Consider the following 20,926-nt stretch of genomic DNA (forward strand, 5'->3'; position numbering starts at 1 on the left):
CGTTTTGCGTATGTGTCCACTCACCCTCGCCCTTCCTGTGTGTGTGTGTGTGTGTGTGTGTGTGTGTGTGTGTGTGTGTGTGTGTGTGTGCTATAGAATGCCCTACTTTTTTTCTATCATTATTTTTTTTCACACATTCCCCCCCCCGGTCTGTCTCTCTCTCTCTCTCTCTCTCTCTCTCTCTCTCTCTCTCTCTCTCTCTCTCTCTCTCAATATCATGTGTCCTTTTATTATTCTTCCACTCCCTCCTCCTCCTCCTCCTCCTCCTCCTCCTCCTCCTCCTCCCATTCTGTAAGTCTTTCAATTTAGATAGTGTAGTATATCACTGACAACCTCACAAGGGCCAACAGATCTGATGCTGCGTGTCCTTGAGTTAAATTATGTTATGCTCTCGTCTTCTTATTCTCTCGTGTCACCTTCCCTCTATTCATTTTATTCATTTTTATTATTTTCTTTAATTTTTCCTGTTTCTATTTCTTATTCTGATAGTTTCTTTCTTCTTTTTTTTCCTTTTTCCCATTCATTTATTTTACATTCTTTCCTCGTATTCTTTCTTATCTTCTTTCTTAGTTTTTTTTTCCACAATCTTTCTTTTCACACTTCATCTTTATACTCTCTCTCTCTCTCTCTCTCTCTCTCTCTAGTAAGTCACCTTGAACCCACAACATTATGGGCACAACACCCGTTTTCTTCCGCCTAACAAACTAGTTCCCCCCCCCCCTTTGAGTTACGCAATGACTAACAACGAGACAGCACAACGGAACGCCAAATGAGACTGGGACTGAAAAAAAATAACACTGAAACAAGGGAGGGAAAAAAATAAGGTTGAGGTGTGGCTTACCCGCTTAATGTCGCAGTTTGTTGAATTTGATGTTTTTTTTTTTTTTCTTATTTAGGGTGTATTTAATTCATTATTTTGCTTTTTGTACGGTGGATAGATTGTTGTTATGATTAAGTGCTTCATTTTAGCCTCGTGTTTTTTTTTTTTTTTTCTCTGTCTGTCTTGTCTGTTTTGTCTTTCTGTCTGTCTGTCTGTCTATCTATCTATCTATCTGTCTATCTGTCTGTCTGTTTATCAACCTATCTGTTTGTCTTTCTGTCTGTCTTATCTATTTGTCTGTCTCTTTGTCTATCTGTCTATCTATCTATCTATCTGTTTCTCTGTTTATCTGTATGTCTGTCTGTCTATCTATCTATCTCTGTCTGTATGTTTATCTGTCTATCTATCTATCTATCTATCTATCTATCTATCTATCCATGTCTGTATGTATGTATTTCTCTTATGTATTTCTCTCTCTCTCTCTCTCTCTCTCTCTCTCTCTCTCTCTCTCTCTCTCTCTCTCTCTCTCTCTCTCTCTCTCTCTCTCTCTCTCAGTACCACCACCACTATCACCACCACTACCACTATCATCAACACACAAGCCATTCATTTCCACCACACATCCGGACCCGTACTTAAAACTGCCACTTCCTCCTACAAGCTTGAGGACACTTGATACCTACAGTTAATTATGCAGCAACATGTGTGACGGGAGGAGAGCCATGCCAATGTGTTAGCTGTGTTTGAGAAAGGCATGTCTTCTGAAACGCTCTCTCTCTCTCTCTCTCTCTCTCTCTCTCTCTGTGTGTCTCTCACCACGGATATTTTTAAAGATTCTAATGGCAGATTAACAAGATTTCTACACTATTGAAAGAAGAAACACTCTTTTCTTAAACGCTTTACTCTTTCACTACTATTTTCAAAAACCACATTTCTATTGGCAGATTAACAAGAGTTCTACACTACTGACAGGAAGAACACTATTTTCTGAAACGCTTCGCTCTCTCACTAGTAGTCCTTACAAATAGTATCAAAGGTTCTAGAGGCAAAGTAACAAGATTTCTACACTGCTGACTGGAGGAACACACTTTTCTGAACCACTTCGCTCTCTCACCACGAGATTAACAAGATTTTTACACTATTGACGGGAACACTTTTCTGAAATCGCTTTGCTCTCTCACCCCGACTATTTTCAAAGACTATAATTCTAGAGGCAGATTAACAAAATTTCTACACTATTGAGGGGAGGCTAATCATCCCCGTGGCCTTTCAATATAGTGGTGAAAGGAAAGCGCTTCTAAATTCGGACCTAACACTAATCAATTCATTCATTTATTCCTATCACACGACCTCAATAAAAAAAAAGGCGATGAATGGCTCTCGTTTTGTTATCGACAGTGAGACAATGATATAAACCCTCTCTCTCTCTCTCTCTCTCTCTCTCTCTCTCTCTCTCTCTGCCACAATAACAGGAAACCCCGCAAGACGAAGGCAGGAAGAAGCATTTTCATAAACAATAAGAGGAAGAAGCAGCGCCGTGCAATGATCAGCAGGATGCACACAGGGAACAATACTCGCAAGAAAAAATAAAAGAAAAAAAAACATGAAAAGAAAGCAAACAAACACGCAGGCGAAGAATATTATCTTTGGACACTGTATTTACCGAGCTAACATCCTTCTTAGGGAGAGGAGGCGAGACAAAGCTGCTGCAAACGTACGTACATGCATACATACGCTAACATAGGCCCGTATTCAGAACACCTTTGGTCTCTCTCTCTCTCTCTCTCTCTCTCTCTCTCTCTCTCTCTCTCTCTCTCTCTCTCGCCACGATTATTTTCAAATGCCAGAGATATAACTGGTCGGGTTCTCAAGACACCTTCTCTTTTGATAGAAGTAGGAATCTTATCAGTTTGTCCCTAGAACTGTCAAAACACCCTTAAAAAACTCATGTAACTTCAACTAAAGTGTTTTGGAAGTAGTAGAAATGCGGCGGAGGGTTTTTATAATATGAGAGAGCAAGAAAGAATGAAAAAAAGGATATTTACCATGTGTATGTGTTGAAGGCGGAGGAGAGTGAGGAGTGGGGAAGGAGTGCATGCGTATGTATAAATGCGTCAACCGCAACACGAATCATTAGTGCAGCTACAGCTTCTAACACGTGTACATCCTCACCTGCCTACGCACTCACGCACCCACGCATCCACGCACCCACGCACCCACGCACACACTCTATCAGCCAAGCAAGTGCGAACATCGTCTAGTGGAGGGGGTTTTCATCCAGCGATTCTCGAACACCCCAAAGGGTCCACAAGATTTCCAGGGGGTACTTAGACGGCTGATCCAATGATATCCTTTACAGTACCTTTACTTATTGAGTTTGTGTCAGTCACTATAGAAACATTCTGCTCGACGTCAGATTACTGGGATTCGGGTAGATCGTTTTATAAGTCAGAGTGTTCTTAACGTAAAAAAAAAGTTGAGAATCCCTGCGTTAGTGCAAGGTTTAGAGGAACTCAGATCCCACACGAACATTTCTGAGCTCTTGTCGTAGGCAGCGCTGTATATCCTGGCAAAATTAACAGGTGGACATGATACAGTCACCACTCATGGGCACCAAGTCACATCACGGACGCGGCATGAACACAACAAGGACGGGACAAACACACCGTTACCTCCTCAGCTCTTGGCGGCAATGTATGTATGCAAAAGGCGAAATAAACGTGACCGGAGGAGCATTAGTATATTAAGAAAAAGCATTTTATCAGTATATTCCCTTGAAGGTCACTAGAAAACAACAACTTGCCTGACCTTGATACCTTAGGATATACTTTAAGAACAACATGAAATTATAAAGAAAAAGAAAAACATCGAGTAAATAAATAAACTCTCTCTCTCTCTCTCTCTCTCTCTCTGTCTCTGTCTTTCTCTCGTAATGCTACCCACACCGCAGGAACACAATACTGAATAAGCAGCAGACGCAATCCTCAGTGTAACAGTAAGCCCGCCACTCACCGCAGGAGGCAACACAAGACGGAGGCATCAATACAAGCGTGATACGGAGATACATGATGCAGATGATACGATGCAGTCAATATCAGTAGAGATGAATCATTACCATTAAATATTTTTTCTTCATTTTTTTCTTGCTATTATTACTATTATTAATCAGTAAAGCGAGGTAATTATAAGTTCTTTCTTTCTTTCTTTTTTTTTTTTTTTTTTTTAGTCGTGTTATTGTGAAGAATGAAGCGTGAGGAAAAAAAAATCGGAAAACCAGCAATACTTTTTCATACGTCTCAAGGAAAGGCAGAGCAGGAAATAATTAAGTATAAATGTATATAACTAAAGACGTAAAGAATAATGAAGCGTCCCTCGTATTTATTACACTGGAGGACAGAGTGAAGTCAAAAGCTTTTAATTCATGTCTTCCGTCCTTCTTGATTCTCTTCGTCACAGTGGCAGCGTTGCATCTCCTACCGTCTGATCTCAGCTGCGGTTACCTACATGCTGTTAAACCTCTTCAGTACCATGACGCGTTTTAATATTTACTCTGCTTACTCTATGGTGATTTCATACAGCTTCAGAAACTTATGTGGGGATTAAAACAGTGAACACTCTGGCCATTAATCTTCTCACCTTCATAGACACTTCCTAAGGTGAATAAAATCGTCTAATAATAACCAAAACTCATGGTAAAAATGCGTCCCGTTACTGAAGGGATTAAAATTTTCTACTATTTATCGCTTTTCGCTCTCTCTATAGTATGTCCGCCTTATTAGATTGCCAGAATTAACCTTTACCTTCACTCTTTCATTCTACTTACTGTAAACTGTATCATTATCTTCCTGCTCCTACATTGCCTCTTCCTTGCGACTTCAGTGGTTTCAAGAGAAGAAAATCAAGACACTTCTGGAAATTAAATGGATCTCTCTCTCTCTCTCTCTCTCTCTCGCTTCTTGTAAGATTTTTAAGACATTGGAGTGTTTTTTCCTTGACTAGTCTTACCTGATACGTTCCACACATCCACCCACCCACACATCCACCCACCCACCCACACACACACACACACACACACACACACACACACACACACACACACACACACACGAGACAAACAAGCAATATAATTAGCATATTTTAGAATAATACACGTGCAAAGACATAATTTTCACCACTGTGTTATCGTTTATATGCTTCCTTTCCTTCTTCTATTGCTATTATTATTACCGCTGCTGCTGCTGTTACTTCTACTACTACTACTACTACTACTACTACTACTACTACTACTATTACACCTTATTTTGCTTTGATAACGATGATGGCGACGATAATGATGGTAGTGATGCATTGAGGTAACTGAGTTTAAGTATATTTGAACCTGTATGTATAACCTCTCTCTCTCTCTCTCTCTCTCTCTCTCTCTCTCTCTCTCTCTCTCTCTCTCTCTTTCCACACCAGCGCGTCTCCAATACGAGTCACTGAAACGCCTCTACCAGTATTAAAAGCGACACTGTTTTCTAATTGAGTGTTTATGTTCGTAGTGACAACAACCAGACTTCTACACGATCACCAGGAGAAACACTCTTGGGAACCCTGCTAACCATCTCTGTGGCCTTTGAAAATAGCCTTAGAGCAAAAATAAAGAGCAAAGTCCTTCTACAACAGCCTTTATAACTTAACTCCCTTCCTCTCTCCCTCTCTAAGGCGTTCGGGACAGCCAGTGTGGCCCAAAGCGTGCTGACCAATAAAGCCAATGGGGACTTCTTCTCAATCAACTGGGGATGGGGCATGGGCGTCACACTGGGGGTCCTGGTGAGCGGCGGGGTGAGCGGGGGACACATCAACCCTGCAGTTACCGTAGCAATGGCGATCTGGGGGAAGCACCCGTGGCAGAAGGTTCCAGTGTATATTGTTGCGCAGTATCTCGGAGCTTTCATCGCCTCAGCATTGGTCTACGGCGTGTATCTGAGTGAGTACTGGTAGTGGTGTGGTGTGGTGTGGTGTGGTGATGTGGTGTGGTGTGGTTGTGTGGTGTGGTGTTGTGTGGTGTGGTGTGGTGTTGTGTGGTGTAGTGTGGTGTGGTGTGGTGTGGTGTGTGGTGTGGTGTGGTGTGGTGTGGTGTGGTGTGGTAGTACGGAACTTGTACATAAATTTCATTCACGAGAGAGAGAGAGAGAGAGAGAGAGAGAGAGAGAGAGAGAGAGAGAGAGAGAGAGAGAGAGAGAGAGAGAGAAGACGCTACTGACACTTTACCTAGACACTAAAAATAAATAAAAAATCCGCAACAGAAAAAAAAAAAAACATCAACATACATTTCTTGCTTCCCTCTCTATCTCCCTCTCCTCCCCTCCTCCCATCTCTCCCATTCACGCCACCATCTCCCATACACCCACCCTACACCGTCCCTCTCTCTCACCCCCTTCCTCTTATCAGACGCCCTTGACGGATTTGAGGCGGAGCGCACCCTGGCCACGGCGGGCATCTGGGCCACCTACCCCGGCGCCATCACGGCAAGGAACGGCACTGTTATTACCGACTACCTCTCCAGCGGGAACGGAATGGGCGACCAGGTGTGTGTGTGTGTGTGTGTGTGGAGGTAACTTGTACTTATATACATTGATGGACACACGCAATTCAACAAAAAACCACCTTTCAATACGTTTTTTTCTATCTTGTGTGTGTGTGTGTGTGTGTGTGTGTGTGTGTGTGTGTGTGTGTGTGGAGGTAACTTGTACTTCCACACATTGATGGACAGGCAATTCAACAAAAAACCATCTTTCAATACGTTTTTTTCTATCTCGTGTGTGTGTGTGTGTGTGTGTGTGTGTGTGTGTGTGTGTGTGTGTGTGTATACCCACTAATCCACGTCAACACAGGTGGTAGGCACGATGCTGCTGCTGCTGTGCGTGTGTGCCATCACTGACACACGCAACATGGAGGTGCCCAAGGGTCTGGTTCCTCTGCTTGTGGGTCTGACTGTCCTCAACATCGGCGTGTGCTTCGGCTTCAACTGCGGCTACGCTATCAACCCAGCACGTGACTTGGCGCCCAGGATCTTCACCCTCATTGCTGGGTGGGGCAGCGACACCTTCAGGTAGGGGTTAGATTAGAGTACGTTAGGTTAGGTTAAGCTAGGTTAGATTAAGTTTATTTAAGTAGGGTTAATTTTTGGGGGGAGTTAGGTTATATTAGGTTTTTTAGGTTAAGTTAGGTTAAGGTTAAGTTTCATTAGGTTAAGGTTAGGTTAGATCAAGTTAGGTTAGGTTAGATTAAGTTACCTAGGTTATTCAAAAGTAAGGACGTTAAGGTGAGGTTTGTACAAGCATAGTTAGTTAATAGTCGAAATATTCCTTTACTACTTTTTTACAATCATCATCTACGCAATTTGAGAACGAATTCCTTCTGATCTCTCTCTTAAACTTGCATTTCTCCAGCCTGATCTCATTATATCATGTTCTATCGTGATTGCTGATCCTGAGAATATTGCTTATCGTCCTCCTTATCATATCCCCAATACTACTTGAATACTTCCATCAGATCCTTTCCTAAACTACGCCTCTCTAAGGAATGTATATTTCAAACCTTCACTCTCATTTCGTAAGGAATATGCCTCATCTCCGGTATCATTTTAGTCAATCTCGCCACTAATACACCACCACCACCACCACCACTACCACCGACACCATCACCACCACCACCACTACTATACCCTAGCTGTCCTCCTTCCCCCAGCGCTGCCACCGTGGAGGGCCTGGCGTGGTGGTGGGTGCCGGTGGTGGGGCCTCACATCGGCGCTATCCTGGGCGTCACTTTGTATGAGGTGTTCGTGGCCCTTCACCACCCGGAGACGCAGGACTTCACCCTTCCGCAAGTCACCCCTCACCAGGAGCCCGGGAGTACGAGTAAGGACTATGAATTCTGAAACATTCCCTATTTGTATCTCATCCACTACTTCCAAAAGGCTCTACTTGAAGTGACACGGGTTTTCAGTTGCTGGTTTTAAGATTCAGAAGGCTCCATGGTGTTGAAGTTAGAGATTTTCTTTTAATTAAGAGTGTTTTTGAGGTCCTGGTGAGAGATTAACACGATTTCTGCATTACTAACAGGATAAACGCTCTTGTTAAGGCTGATAATCACCTAAGTGGGCTTTTCATAAGTAGACGTGGGGGTGAGAAAGCAAAACGTTTCCGAATACAAGCATAAGTGTGAGAGAGGAGGAATGAAAGGTGGTGAACTGAGCAAAATGGAAGAGAGAAGAGGACTGGTATTCTAAAGTATTATGAGGATTGGTACGCAACAAGAAAGCCACATTTAGTAACGGAAGGTGATGGGGGAGAAACGTAGGATTAGGATTAGAATTAGAGGGAGGAGGAGGAGGAGGAGGAGGAGGAGGAGGAGGAGGAGGAAGGAAAGGTTAAAGGTAGATTGGAGTGGAAGGTAAAGGTGGAAAGGAGATTGTGATGGTAAATGGTAATAAAGAGAGAGAGAGAGAGAGAGAGAGAGAGAGAGAGAGAGAGAGAGAGAGAGAGAGAGAGAGAGAGAGAGAGAGTGTGTGTGTGTGTGTGTGTGTGTGTGTGTGTGTGTGTGTGTGTGTGTGTGTAAAAACACCAATAGGATAAATATATATTAAAATAAAGGAAGGGAAGGGAAAAGAACAAAAAAAAGAAAAATAAATAAATAAATAAAGGTTTCACTTAAAAATCTATAAATATTCAACACCTAAATCTCAGTCATCTATTTCCCTCGTCCCTTTTCATCCAGGAAGGCTCAGACATCGTTCCCTGAGCTGTTATTTCACCCTAACAACAGCTGATGCCATGATAACAAATCACTCTTCCCTCTAATTTGCTTCCACTTGTATGTACCTTTTTTTTTTTTCTTACAGCTTAAAAAAATGGTTTTCTGAAGGCATACTCTCACTCTCACTTTATTTCTTTCTCTTTCTCTCTCTCTCTCTCTCTCTCTCTCTCTCTCTCTCTCTCTCTCTCTCTCTCTTACAGCTTTAAAAAAATTGTTTTCTGAAGGCATACTCTCACTCACTCTCTCACTTTGTCTCTCTTTCTCTCTCTCTCCCTCTCTCTATTATTATTATTATTATTATTATTATTATTATTATTATTATTATTATTATTATTATTATTATTATTATTATTATTATTATTATTATTATTATTATTATTATATGAGTGTTCTGTACTTCACTTGTTCTTTTTTCTTGCTCTTTCGAATGTTTGTCTGTCCGTCTGTCTGTTTGTCTACCTCTCTACCTGTCTGTCTATTCTCAAGGGCTTTCACAGGAAGAATATAAAGAAAATAAGACAGAGGTGAGTGAAGGTTTCTCTCTCTCTCTCTCTCTCTCTCTCTCTCTCTCTCTCTCTCTCTCTCTCTCTCTCTCTCTCTAATATCACTCGTAGCTGCTGATTGATGGCCTCAGCAGCCCGCCCACTGTCCTGGCGTGGATAGGTATAGGAGAGGGTGCAGTCATCAGCATAGGCCATGACTCCTGGCAGTAGCTGGAGAAGATCATCCACGTAGATATTCCACAGGAGTGGGCCAAGAATTGAACCCTGTGGCACTGATGCCTCCACAGGCAGGGACTCAGATGTTTGCCCGTTGACAACCACCTTGAGGCTTCTGTCCTGCAGGTAATTTCCCAAGAGTCGTAGCAAGCCACCCTGGATGCCTTTAGCACGAAGCTTTTCTAGTAATCCGTTGTGCCATACTTTATCAAAAGCTCCTGCTATGTCCAAAGCAACCACTATAGTGTCCTTGCCGTCGTCGAGGGCGTCCTGCCAATGCCTGGTGAGAAGCATCATTAGGTCGGAGGTTGACCTTCCAGGTCTGAACCCAAACTGTTGGTCTGAGAGGAGGGCATTGTCCTTGAGATGGCTACACACCACCTCTGCCACGACCCTCTCAAACACTTTACCCACCACTGACAACAGGGATATGGGTCTGTAGTTTTTGGGTCCGTCCTGGAGCTTTTTGTGTACAGGAACTACTCGAGCCTCCTTCCACACTGAAGGCCAGACGTTTTCCCGTACACAAGTTGTGAAGACTTGGGTGAGAGGGGCAGCCAGTTCCTGGGAGCATCGCTTCAGCAGGTGCGGGCTGATGTCATCAGGGCCGGTGGCTTTCTGTGTGTCCAGCCCCCGCAATAATCGCTTCACCTGCTGATGCGTCACCTCCACCATGGTGACAGTCTTCTCACATTGCTGGACCAGCTGAGGCGGTGGCTGCTGTGGATTCCCGACCTTCATTTTTCCAGCAAACAAGGAAGCCAGCAACTGTGCCCTCTCCTTACTGCTGGTGGCGACAGTACCGTCCTGCTTGCTGAGGGAGGGATGGATTCTTGGTGGCCAGTTCCTTGTTTGTCCTTAACAAGAGACCACCAAGTTTTGTTTCCTACGCCAGTGCCACACAGTTTCCGGCGCAGGCTTTCCTCCCACTTTTTTAAGGCCCACTTGCTGGTTACCACCATCCTCCTGCATGCAGCCCTGTGCAGGTCCTTGTTGCGCCGAGTCGGGTTCCTCTTGTAGCGGAGCCAGGCAGCATACTTTGCCTCGGCAGCAACACGGCAACGGTAGCCAAACCATGGCTGATCCGTCGATCTGGTGGTGTATTCCCTGTGTGGGACGTGGCGTCTCTGGAGGGCGAGAAGGTGAGAGGTGAGTGCAAGTGCTTCACTCTCTGCTCCTCCCTGTAGCAGAGTGGCCCATGGGGTGTGGGTCAGGTCGCGGCGCAGGGAAGCCCAGTCTGCTTTGTTCCACAGCCAGATGGTGCGGGTGGTGGCCTCGTCCTGAGCCACGCCCACTTCCAGCTGTGTCAGTACAGCGTGATGGTCAGAGCTGCCCACGAGCCCCAGCTGATGACACTGAAGCTTGTCTTCCTGGTAGTCTGAGATGACACATCATCTCCTCTCTCTCTCTCTCTGGTGCTTTTGTTTAGTGTTGCTTATGTGGTTTTATTAATTACTTAACAAACCACCACCACCACCACCACCACCAGTTGTGGTATAAGTCGTTAGTCCGGAGACAACAACAACAACAATAACAATAACAACAACCACTACTAACACTAACACTAACGCTGTCACCACCACCACACCACCACCACAACCACTACCAAAACCACTTAACAAGCATTACTACTACCACTACTACTACTACTACTACTACTACTACTACTACTACTACTACTACATTTACTACCTGCACCTCTAGCATCTGCACTAATAGCAACTTCGCACCTGCACCACCAGCACCACTACCAGCACCACTAGCACCACCAGTTAGCACCACCACACTCAGTCACGAGCACTTTTGACATATAGATAAAGAACCTATGGAGCTAAAACCGTGAAAAATGCATTGAGGTTATTTTTGTCTACATACGAACAGTGACAAATTCGTTCACATAGAGCAGTATCTAAAAAAAAACATGAAATAGAAATGAATATTGATGAATCACTGACAAACTGCTGTACAAAAGTGATATTGAGCTAGTTGTTTTTTTTTTCTCTTTCTCTTTTTGCGTAGTAAGGTGATTGTCTATTGCTACAAGAGAGAGAGAGAGAGAGAGAGAGAGAGAGAGAGAGAGAGAGAGAGAGAGAGAGAGAGAGAGAGAGAGAGAGAGAGAGAGAGAATAATAATAATAATAATAATAATAATAATAATAATAATAATAATAATAATAATAATAATAACCCTCGTCACATCTTCTCACGCCGCCACACCTCGCTTGAAAGAACAACTTTATAGAACACCACACCTTGCATAACATTAATGAGAGGAAATTAATTACTCTCTCTCTCTCTCTCTCTCTCTCTCTCTCTCTCTCTCTCTCTCTCTCGTGCAATGTTACAAGAGTGATACTAGCGGCGAGGAAAAGAAGGTAAATAGAAACAAAGACTAACAAGCTGGATTTGCGCGGACGAGCAGTAAGAGAGTAAGGAAAGGAGTGTAAAGAAACTGCACTGAAGAAAAGAAAATGATGCACTTGACTCACCACAATAGGAAAAAGTAAAACAAATAAGTAAATAAATAAAACATCTTCAAAACAACAACAACTACTACTACTACTACTACTACTACTACTACTACTTCTACTACTACACGTTGGAACAAACAACTAAACCAAATCCATATAAAGAAAAAAAAAAAAAAAATTAACACTCCTTCATGTCAACCATCTACAAACAAACGAGTAAATAAAACCAAACAATGAAAACCAGGAAGAAAACAAACACACACACACACACACACACACACACACACACACACAAGATTAACAAAAAAAAAAAAACCTGTGAATATGTAAACAAAACTAAATAAATAGAATAGAATTAAAATATAAAGCTCCATGCTAACAAAAAAGAGGTGAAGAATAGAAATACAAGCATAAACATAACAAAAGCAGCACCAGGGGGATGAATTAGCACAGAACACAGGTAGAATTGGCCAGAAGTGATCAATTAATCTTAGGCCTTTGCTCCTTCTCACCTTGTCTATCTGCCAGGTTATCAACTCGTACCTGTCAAAGCCTCTGATTAGGACAGGTAGCGGACCACTCCCAGCCCACGAGCCAGCAGGTAACGTGTGTGTGTGTGTGTGTGTGTGTGTGTGTGTGTGTGTGTGTGTGTGTGTGTGTGTGTTTGTGTTTGTGCATGGTTCCTTTCAATTCAATTGCCTCTGACACTATCAAGGATCACATCCACACACACACACACACACACACACACACACACACACACACACACACACACACACACCTATGGAATTACGTGTCTGTTTGACCTTTCCTCTCTCCTTTCCACTTGAAAATATAGTGTTTTGGAGGACGCTTGGGTGTGGCAGGCATAAACACACACACACACACACACACACACACACACACACACACACACACACACACACACACACACATTAATAACATAGCGTGTGTGTGTGTGTGTGTGTGTGTGTGTGTGTGTGTGTGTGTGTGTGTCTCAGTCCGTTCTCGGAGATCTCTCTTTATCTCCACTATCTATGGGTCAAGTCAACACACACACACACACACACACACACACACACACACACACACACACACACACACACACACACACACACACACACACACGAACCAAACAGAATATGGGAAAAAATATATATTTGTCCGCATATCATGAAGTAAATTGGAACGAATCAATTTGAAAACGAAATAAATACGTTCCAGTTACAAATAAACGAACAAATAAATATGCAACATTAACCCAACGAAATTACAGATACACACATAAACCAATAAACTACCTAATGCATAAGTCAAGTTAGAAAATAAATAAATAAAGACGACAACCACATTCCTGCTATAGAAGAGAAATAGGTATAAATAGTAGTAGTAGTAGTAGTAGTAGTAGTAGTAGTAGTATAGTCTGTGTATTCTAAAGTAGTTCCAGGGTCTCAGTCTGAACGGTGTCCCAGTTCAGCGTGGTTGTCAGATCTTGAGGCAAACCGTGAGCTGTCCTTGTAATAAAATGCAACAGAAAACGAGCATTATTCACATCAAACCAATTACGTTGTCAATAAACTACAATTTGTTTTAAATCCAGGAGCCATTTTACGGTAGACTATAAAAGTAGTAGCAGTAGTAACAACATCAGCAATAACAACACAACACTGAACTTAATTACCAAGAAAAGATTACGAGGAAAAGAGAGAAAGATAGAAAAAAAAAAACAAAGATAAGAAGGAAAGATAACACGGAGATAACAATGCCACTACTCACTCTGTGTCTTGAGGAGGTGGACAGGAAGGAAGGCGCGATGTTAAGATTGATCCCTGAAGTCAAGAGGTTGTCAGCTTGTCCATTCACTCCAAGCCCTTTGCTCCTCACTCACGCCACCATCCCATGCTACATTGACTCCTGTTGCCTGTTGCCTGTTCACTTTCCACCATCGTCTGACTCTCTCACTCTTAAGAATAATTTCCAGACGCCTGCAGTGAAGTAGATAAAGTATTGGATAGAATGAAGTACCTCTGCTTCCTCTAAATAATAACGATAATAATAGTGAAAATAATGATAAAAGCAACAAGAACACAAACTATGGTATATGTATAGAAAATAATGCTGATTTAGTTAACAAATAAGCAAAATACAAACGAATAATGTGTTTGTTAGAATGAAGTATTTCTGCTTCCTCTAAATAATGACGATAACAATAATAATGAAAATAATGATAGCAGCAACAACAAGAAGACAAGCCATGGCAGAGGTAGACAAAATAACACAGATTTAATTAACAAGTAAAAAATACAAATGAAATGGGACAAAAGAGAGTCCAGAACAAAACAAAACAATAAAAAAAAAAAAGTTCAGAAAAGAATCTTCATCTTATGACAGGAAACATTAAACAAACTTAAATGAAAATAAATAAACAAAATAAAGATTAAAAAAAGACAAACAAAAATAAAAACATCTCTTCAACTATATACTGTGTGTGTGTGTGTGTGTGTGTGTGTGTGTGTGTGTGTGTGTGTGTGTGTGTGTACGGTTTGATTTCCACAGCTTTCGTACGCGGGATTTGAATTTTTCCTTTGTTTGTGTGACGTAGAATTTGTTTTTGTATTTCTTGTGTACGCATGTTTGCCTTACTTATTGTTGTTCCAGTTTGCTTAGAGTTGAAGTGCATGCGTGCCTTACTATTACTATTACTATTACCCTTATTATTATCATTATTATCATTATGACATTTATTTTCCTTCCTTTTATCATCACCATCACTCAAGTTTTAGCATCTAATGATTTAAAATTCACTATATCATTGTAGCACGTTTTCCATAACAAGAGAATCGTTTCTAAGATTAAAAAAAAACTCACTAATTCATTATGACAAGGATTTATTTCTCTCTCTCTCTCTCTCTCTCTCTCTCTCTCTCTCTCTCTCTCTCTCTCTCTGATATTTAGATGGAAAGAGACATTCTGTAACAGCTTAATTCTCTCTCTCTCTCTCTCTCTCTCTCTCTCTCTCTCTCTCTCTCTCTCTCTCTCTCTCTCTCTCTCTCTCTCTCTCTCTCTCTCTCTCTCTCTCTCTCTCTCTCTCTCTCTCTCTCTCTCTCTCTCTCTCTCTCTCTCTCTCTCTCTCTCTCTCTCTCTCTCTCCAGTTAGACTAAACAAGATGACTAAACACAGATGACACACACACACACACACACACACACACACACACACACACACACACACACACACACACACACACACACACACACACAAGAGTGCATTTAAGATGACTCACAAAATATTATCCATTTACCTAAAGACACAAATTCTTCCAAGTTTCGAAAAAAAGAATACATTAGTTTTTTTTATGATTTTTTTTCCGCTTCCATTGTTCTTTCCTTTTCTGTCTGGTTACTCTCGTCCGTTATTTCTTTTATCTTGCCATCTACACTAAGGAACACAACAGAAACGCCTCAGTTAACCTCTACAGTACTGGGACGCATTTTTACCTTGACTTTTGTGTGCAATTAGACGATTTTATTTACATTAGGAGAGGTCTAAGGAGGACAGAAAATTAATAGCCACGCTCTTCACTATTTTAATCGCCCACATAAATTTTTGAAGCTGTATAAAAAAAAATCGCTAAATAGTAACCAGAAGGAATATGGAAACGCGTCCTGGTACTGAAGGGGTTAAGCAAATAAGTACACATAGTAAACTCTCGAACCTGCAAAATCATGTTCACATAAAATAAAAACAACGAAAAAAAGAAAAAAAAAAACAGGAAGAGAAAAAGAAAGGTTGATAAAAAGAGGTTAAAAAAAAAAAGTTAATATATAAATGGACTGATTCTGTGCACGTAAAAAGCAAGTTTGTCTCCATAACAGCATGAAGCAAGGAGGAACTGTATTGTAAGGTGCAGTAACGTAAGTATTGGTGACAGCATGAGTGTTGTAGCAGGGAATCAAGCTTTTATTAGGTGTGGAAATTATAGATGAGGATTATAGCTTTCTCTCTCTCTCTCTCTCTCTATTTATCTCGGTATCTGTTTATCTATCTATGTATCTGTCTATCCATCTATCTATAATTATCTCTCTCTCTCTCTCTCTCTCTCTCGTCTGACGGTGATGATGTACAGTGGGGACACACACAGAATCTTCCCCTTTCATTTATTTATTTATATATTCAACGAATCTCTGACGTTCGAATTTAAGTAATAAAAACAAAACACGAAAAAGAACAAGACTGAAAAGAAAATGATTAAAAAAAATAAAAAAAAAATTCCCTTCCATTACAATTTCAGTTTTGCGATTGTTATGTTCAGAGATAAATGTTTAGTTAGAAGAGGGAAAAATACAAAAAAAAAAAAAATTACACGCAGTTTATTTAAAAGGGAAGACAAAAAAAAAATGACAAAAATAAAATGACAGATATTTTTAAAGAGTAAAGGACGAAAACATGGGAAAGCTTCATGTGTGTGTGTGTGTGTGTGTGTGTGTGTGTGTGTGTGTGTGTGTGTGTGTGTGTGTGTGTGTGTGTGTGGAATGAGCTTTGTGGTGATGGAGGTAGTGGTGGTAATAGTAGCGTTAGTGGTGTTGGTAGTAGTGACTGTAGTGGTGGTGTTGGTAGTTGTGGTGGTGCTGGTACTGTTAAGTGTGTGTGTGTGGGGGGGGGGGAGTGTTCTGGCATGTTGTAAGTAGCCATCTCGTGGTAAGTAGGCACAAAAGTAGCTTGGCTTTCTTAATGACAGCATGTACTTAAATTAAACACTAAAAAAAACAAAAAAACAAAAACAACAACACCAACAGTAAGTGATGTCTTATTCCGTTCCTTTGCAAGTCAATTTATAGATAATGATAAAATCTAAACTCATTATCAAATATTATACTTTATTATATTTACATGTCTGTGAATCTACTAGTTCATCTCTCTCTCTCTCTCTCTCTCTCTCTCTCTCTCTCTCTCTCTCTCTCTCTCTCTCTGTGTGTGTGTGTGTGTGTGTGTGTGTGTGTGTGTGTGACCTTAATAACTTTAAAGGCGCACTTCTTGTTCAAGTATATCTATTTAAGTGATAATGAGAGAGAGAGAAAGAGAGAGAGAGAGAGAGAGAGAGAGAGAGAGAGAGAGAGAGAGAGAGAGAGAGAGCGTATTCCTTGTTACTACTCTTTCTCTTTCATTCCTTCCTTTATTCCTTTTCCATTTCCTTCTTTCCCCCCTCTCTCTCTCTCTCTCTCTCTCTCTCTCTCTCTCTCTCTCTGCCTGCATCTCACGCACCTTTTCTCCCTCTCTCCCACAGTCACTCACAAATTCTAAGACAGATGTTTCCTATCGGCGTCCGGACAGCGGCTGAGACTGCTGCTACTACTGCTACTACTACTACTACTACTACTACTACTACTACTACTACTTAGAGATTTAGAAGAGGAGTATTCAAGTTTCTGAAAATAAGCGGCCACCAGGAAAGTAAGCAACAGAATGAAGGAAGCAAGTTTGACATGAAGATGATAACGAAGAGAAAATTGGTAAGAGAACGCACACAAGTCAAAGAAGATGGGAAGCTAAGGAAAACGACTGCCATTATTTAAAACCATGAGAAGAAGAAGAAGAAGAAGAAAGGTCACAAGATGGAGAAAATATACATCAGCTGAGGAAACGAAGAATAATAGGAATGAAAGTGATGATGAGTATAAAGGAAGAGGGAAATCTTTGGGATAGAAAAAAAAAAAAGAGAATGGAACAAGGAAAGGAAAATCAGCATTAAGAAAAAAAAAGCTCCATGAAAAAAAGGAATAGAAATAAAGGAAAATCGACATCAAAATTAAAAAAGAAAATGTTTAAAAATGATGAACAAAAATATTCAACGGAAAAAAAAAAGGCAAAAAATAATCAGCAGTCACAATTATTTACTTAAACAACAAATAGTACTAAATAAACTGGAAAGAAGGAAAAATGAACAAATAAATATCACAAGACAAGTATAGAGATGAAAACTTTCTATGCTAATATTACAGTAAATCGTGTTATTATTATTATTATTATTATTATTATTATTATTATTATTATTATTATTATCATTATTATTATCATTATTATTACTATTACTATTATTATTATTACTATTACTATTATTATTATTATCATCATTACTATTACTATTATCATTGTCTTCAGCATCATTATTACTGTTGTTACTTCTACTACTTCTACTACTATTACTACCTCTACTACTATTACTACTACTACCACTACCACTGCTGCTGCTACTACTACTACTACTACTACTACTACTACTACTACTACTACTACTACTACTACTACTACTACTACTACTACTACTTACTACTAATGAATGTTGAAATGCCCTCATATTCCTTTAAAACAATGACATTTTCAGATATTTTCATACGCATTTTCTTCTCATGCTTACAGCGATATCCATGACCTCTTGTTTCATTTCACACACACACACACACAGAGAGAGAGAGAGAGAGAGAGAGAGAGAGAGAGAGTAATAACAAAGGAAACACAACCATATATTATTTTTAACCACCACCACCGCCAACAACAACAACCAAACAAGTAACTAACTACACAACAACGCATTCATGTTTCCTACTGTTGTGCATAATTTCACGGCAATACATTTTGCGTGTTAATCAATGCAATACAATTAATAACGTTTTATCCACCAACCGCCACAAAAATGAATAGATGAATAATTCTCCGTAACCATAAAATATGTTTATATATATATATATATATATATATATATATATATATATATATATATATATATATATATATATATATATATATATATATATATATATATATATATATATATATATATATATATATATATATATATATATATATATATATATATATATATATATATATATATATATATATATATATATATATATATATATATATATATATACACACACATACACACACACGTCACACACACACACACACACACACACACACACACACACACACAAGGAATCATAATGAATAATTAAGTTTCTCTATCATTCACTATGTATCCCAATGTTTTCTGTCTGTTTTATAGTTTAAGGCTCGTCGTATATCTTATTGTATATGTATTTTCTATGTATTTGTCTTGATTAATCGTATTGCTATGCATGTATTCCAATAAGCACGTATGTATGGATGTATGTATTCTTTTGGTACAAAATAAAGTGTTGCTAATGTAAATTAGTAATTAGTCTCATTGAGGGAGATCTCGAGAGAACATGGGAACTTCAGAAAACAAAGATGCTACAAGACAACAAGCTACCAGGTGGTAATCCTTACATGAAACTCTCCCACGAATTTCCACATATCAACCAACACCTCACATGCATCGCGGTCCAAGTTAATATTGCACCATCTCACCATGTAAAGGACTGTGCCACAACACAGCCACAAGTATGCTAGGCTCCTCTCCACCTCGTTGGTGTATAACAAAACCACACAAATGGGCAAAATTAAGTACTCACTTTTCTTCTCACAGCAGCCAATTGCCCGCACGTAGTTGAGTTAGTGAAACAAGGGGTTCGAACGTACGTACTGATGATTTTAAAGATTTTAGGTTCATACTCTGAAACACATTGGAATTATTACTTTCAAAGGCCACAGTGATTAGTAAAATTTTCATGGATATTTTCTTGTTGGTGAATAATAATATTATTGTTAAATTATTACTGAAATTATGAAAACCTTGACTCTATTTGACCAGTTAAAGTAAACCCAACATAGACCATTAAAATGTTTCACTGTGCAGTCATCGAATCCCAGCTCAAAGTTTTAAGACCATTCTCACAATTTGTCCCCAGCCTCACCGATTCTAAGTAAATTCCATCCATGAGTGAATGATTTAGAATAAGGCGCTGCAAAAGCCAAGGTCATATGGCGCCATCCATGAAGATTTGAAACATTTATTGATGCCCAACCAAGTAGTCAGTGAGGCAGCGGCTGGGCGAGTCAGTCATACCTTCAAAACGTGGAGAGATTGATTGCGGTGCTGAAACTGTCTAAATGGTGTGCCTTATGTTATATAATTATGTTTTATGTATGTATGAATTAGGACCAGCATTTATACATGCACATACTTTTAAAGATGTGTGTGTGTGTGTGTGTGTGTGTGTGATATAAGATTCATCCTCTGCTGCATTATAATTACCGAACAATAGCTCTCAGCAGAATAACAATGTTAGATGAATTCAAGTTCAGCTTCTTCCACAGTGTTAGGTTTACTGTTAGGTTAGGCAATGGTGCTAAATAAAACATGATCTATTTTGGCTTCCTCCATTGGTTTCCAGGGTTCACTTACTTGTTGTTCTTATGAAGGAGGGAAGATTGGGTTGACTGATACATGCTTTTCTCAAACAATGGATCTAGCCAAGCCCAACCTGACAAAGTTCCTTCAAACAGAATAAGAATTCAGACACAGATATAATGGATGAAAAGTAATATGAAAATGACAAAATAAGATTTTTCAAAGACTTGAATGACTTCATGGTTGGTTTTGAAGCCACTTCAATCCTTCACATCTAACTATCTTACTCATGACAAATAAGTATTGAAGGGCAATGTCATGTGACAACATTTTCATAAGTGGGATGATCACAAATCAGTCATGAGAGTGAATGTATGTGACCTGACATGGCAGTTCATGTGTCTGCTTGTAGGAGCACAGTAAAACAAGAGACAAGTGTGGCATGTTTATTTCTCAAGACAAGTTCTAAACGATATGGACTCATTATTATTATTACTCATTAATTACTTATTATTCACATCACAACATTGCAGCAGCCAGAGTATAGCAAGAAATCCGGACTATCACAAGGGCAAACCCAAAACAACAGCAGCAGCAGCACCAGAACGAGCATGAGGGGAAGCCATTGATAAAGATGCTACACATGGGCTGGAGTGTCAGCAGTAGCAGCAGAACCAGTGTCATCAGGCTTGGCTGGGGGCTCATATCAACACTGTTGTAAGCAGGGGCATTTCTACCTAAGTCAACTTTGCCTGCAACTTGTGCAAACTGAGTTCTGCTCTGTTACATTCTGTCTATTGCTTTGTTATAAACACCTAATTTTTCATGGCAGAGATAATTGT

At 40.1% G+C, this 20,926-nt stretch overlaps 1 protein-coding gene across 3 annotated transcripts in view; it reads left to right on the forward strand.

Annotated features, from left to right (window-relative positions):
• LOC123515428 (aquaporin-7-like) overlaps positions 1-18,306 on the forward strand; it is a 47,414-nt gene extending 29,108 nt beyond the window's left edge. For 2 of the 3 annotated variants that reach the window (XM_045273977.1, XM_045273979.1), the window contains exons 3-8: positions 5,525-5,789; positions 6,254-6,390; positions 6,697-6,914; positions 7,553-7,722; positions 12,338-12,410; positions 17,094-18,306. In XM_045273977.1, the coding sequence (XP_045129912.1) occupies positions 5,525-5,789; positions 6,254-6,390; positions 6,697-6,914; positions 7,553-7,722; positions 12,338-12,372 (825 nt within the window). In that variant the 3' untranslated portion in view covers positions 12,373-12,410; positions 17,094-18,306. The remainder of the gene's footprint in view (positions 1-5,524; positions 5,790-6,253; positions 6,391-6,696; positions 6,915-7,552; positions 7,723-12,337; positions 12,411-17,093) is intronic. The other variant, XM_045273980.1, reaches the window with a different exon arrangement.
• The last annotated feature ends 2,620 nt before the right edge of the window (positions 18,307-20,926 follow it).

Source organism: Portunus trituberculatus, chromosome 39 (assembly GCF_017591435.1).
Source record: "Portunus trituberculatus isolate SZX2019 chromosome 39, ASM1759143v1, whole genome shotgun sequence".
Taxonomy (NCBI): Eukaryota; Metazoa; Arthropoda; class Malacostraca; order Decapoda; family Portunidae; genus Portunus; species Portunus trituberculatus.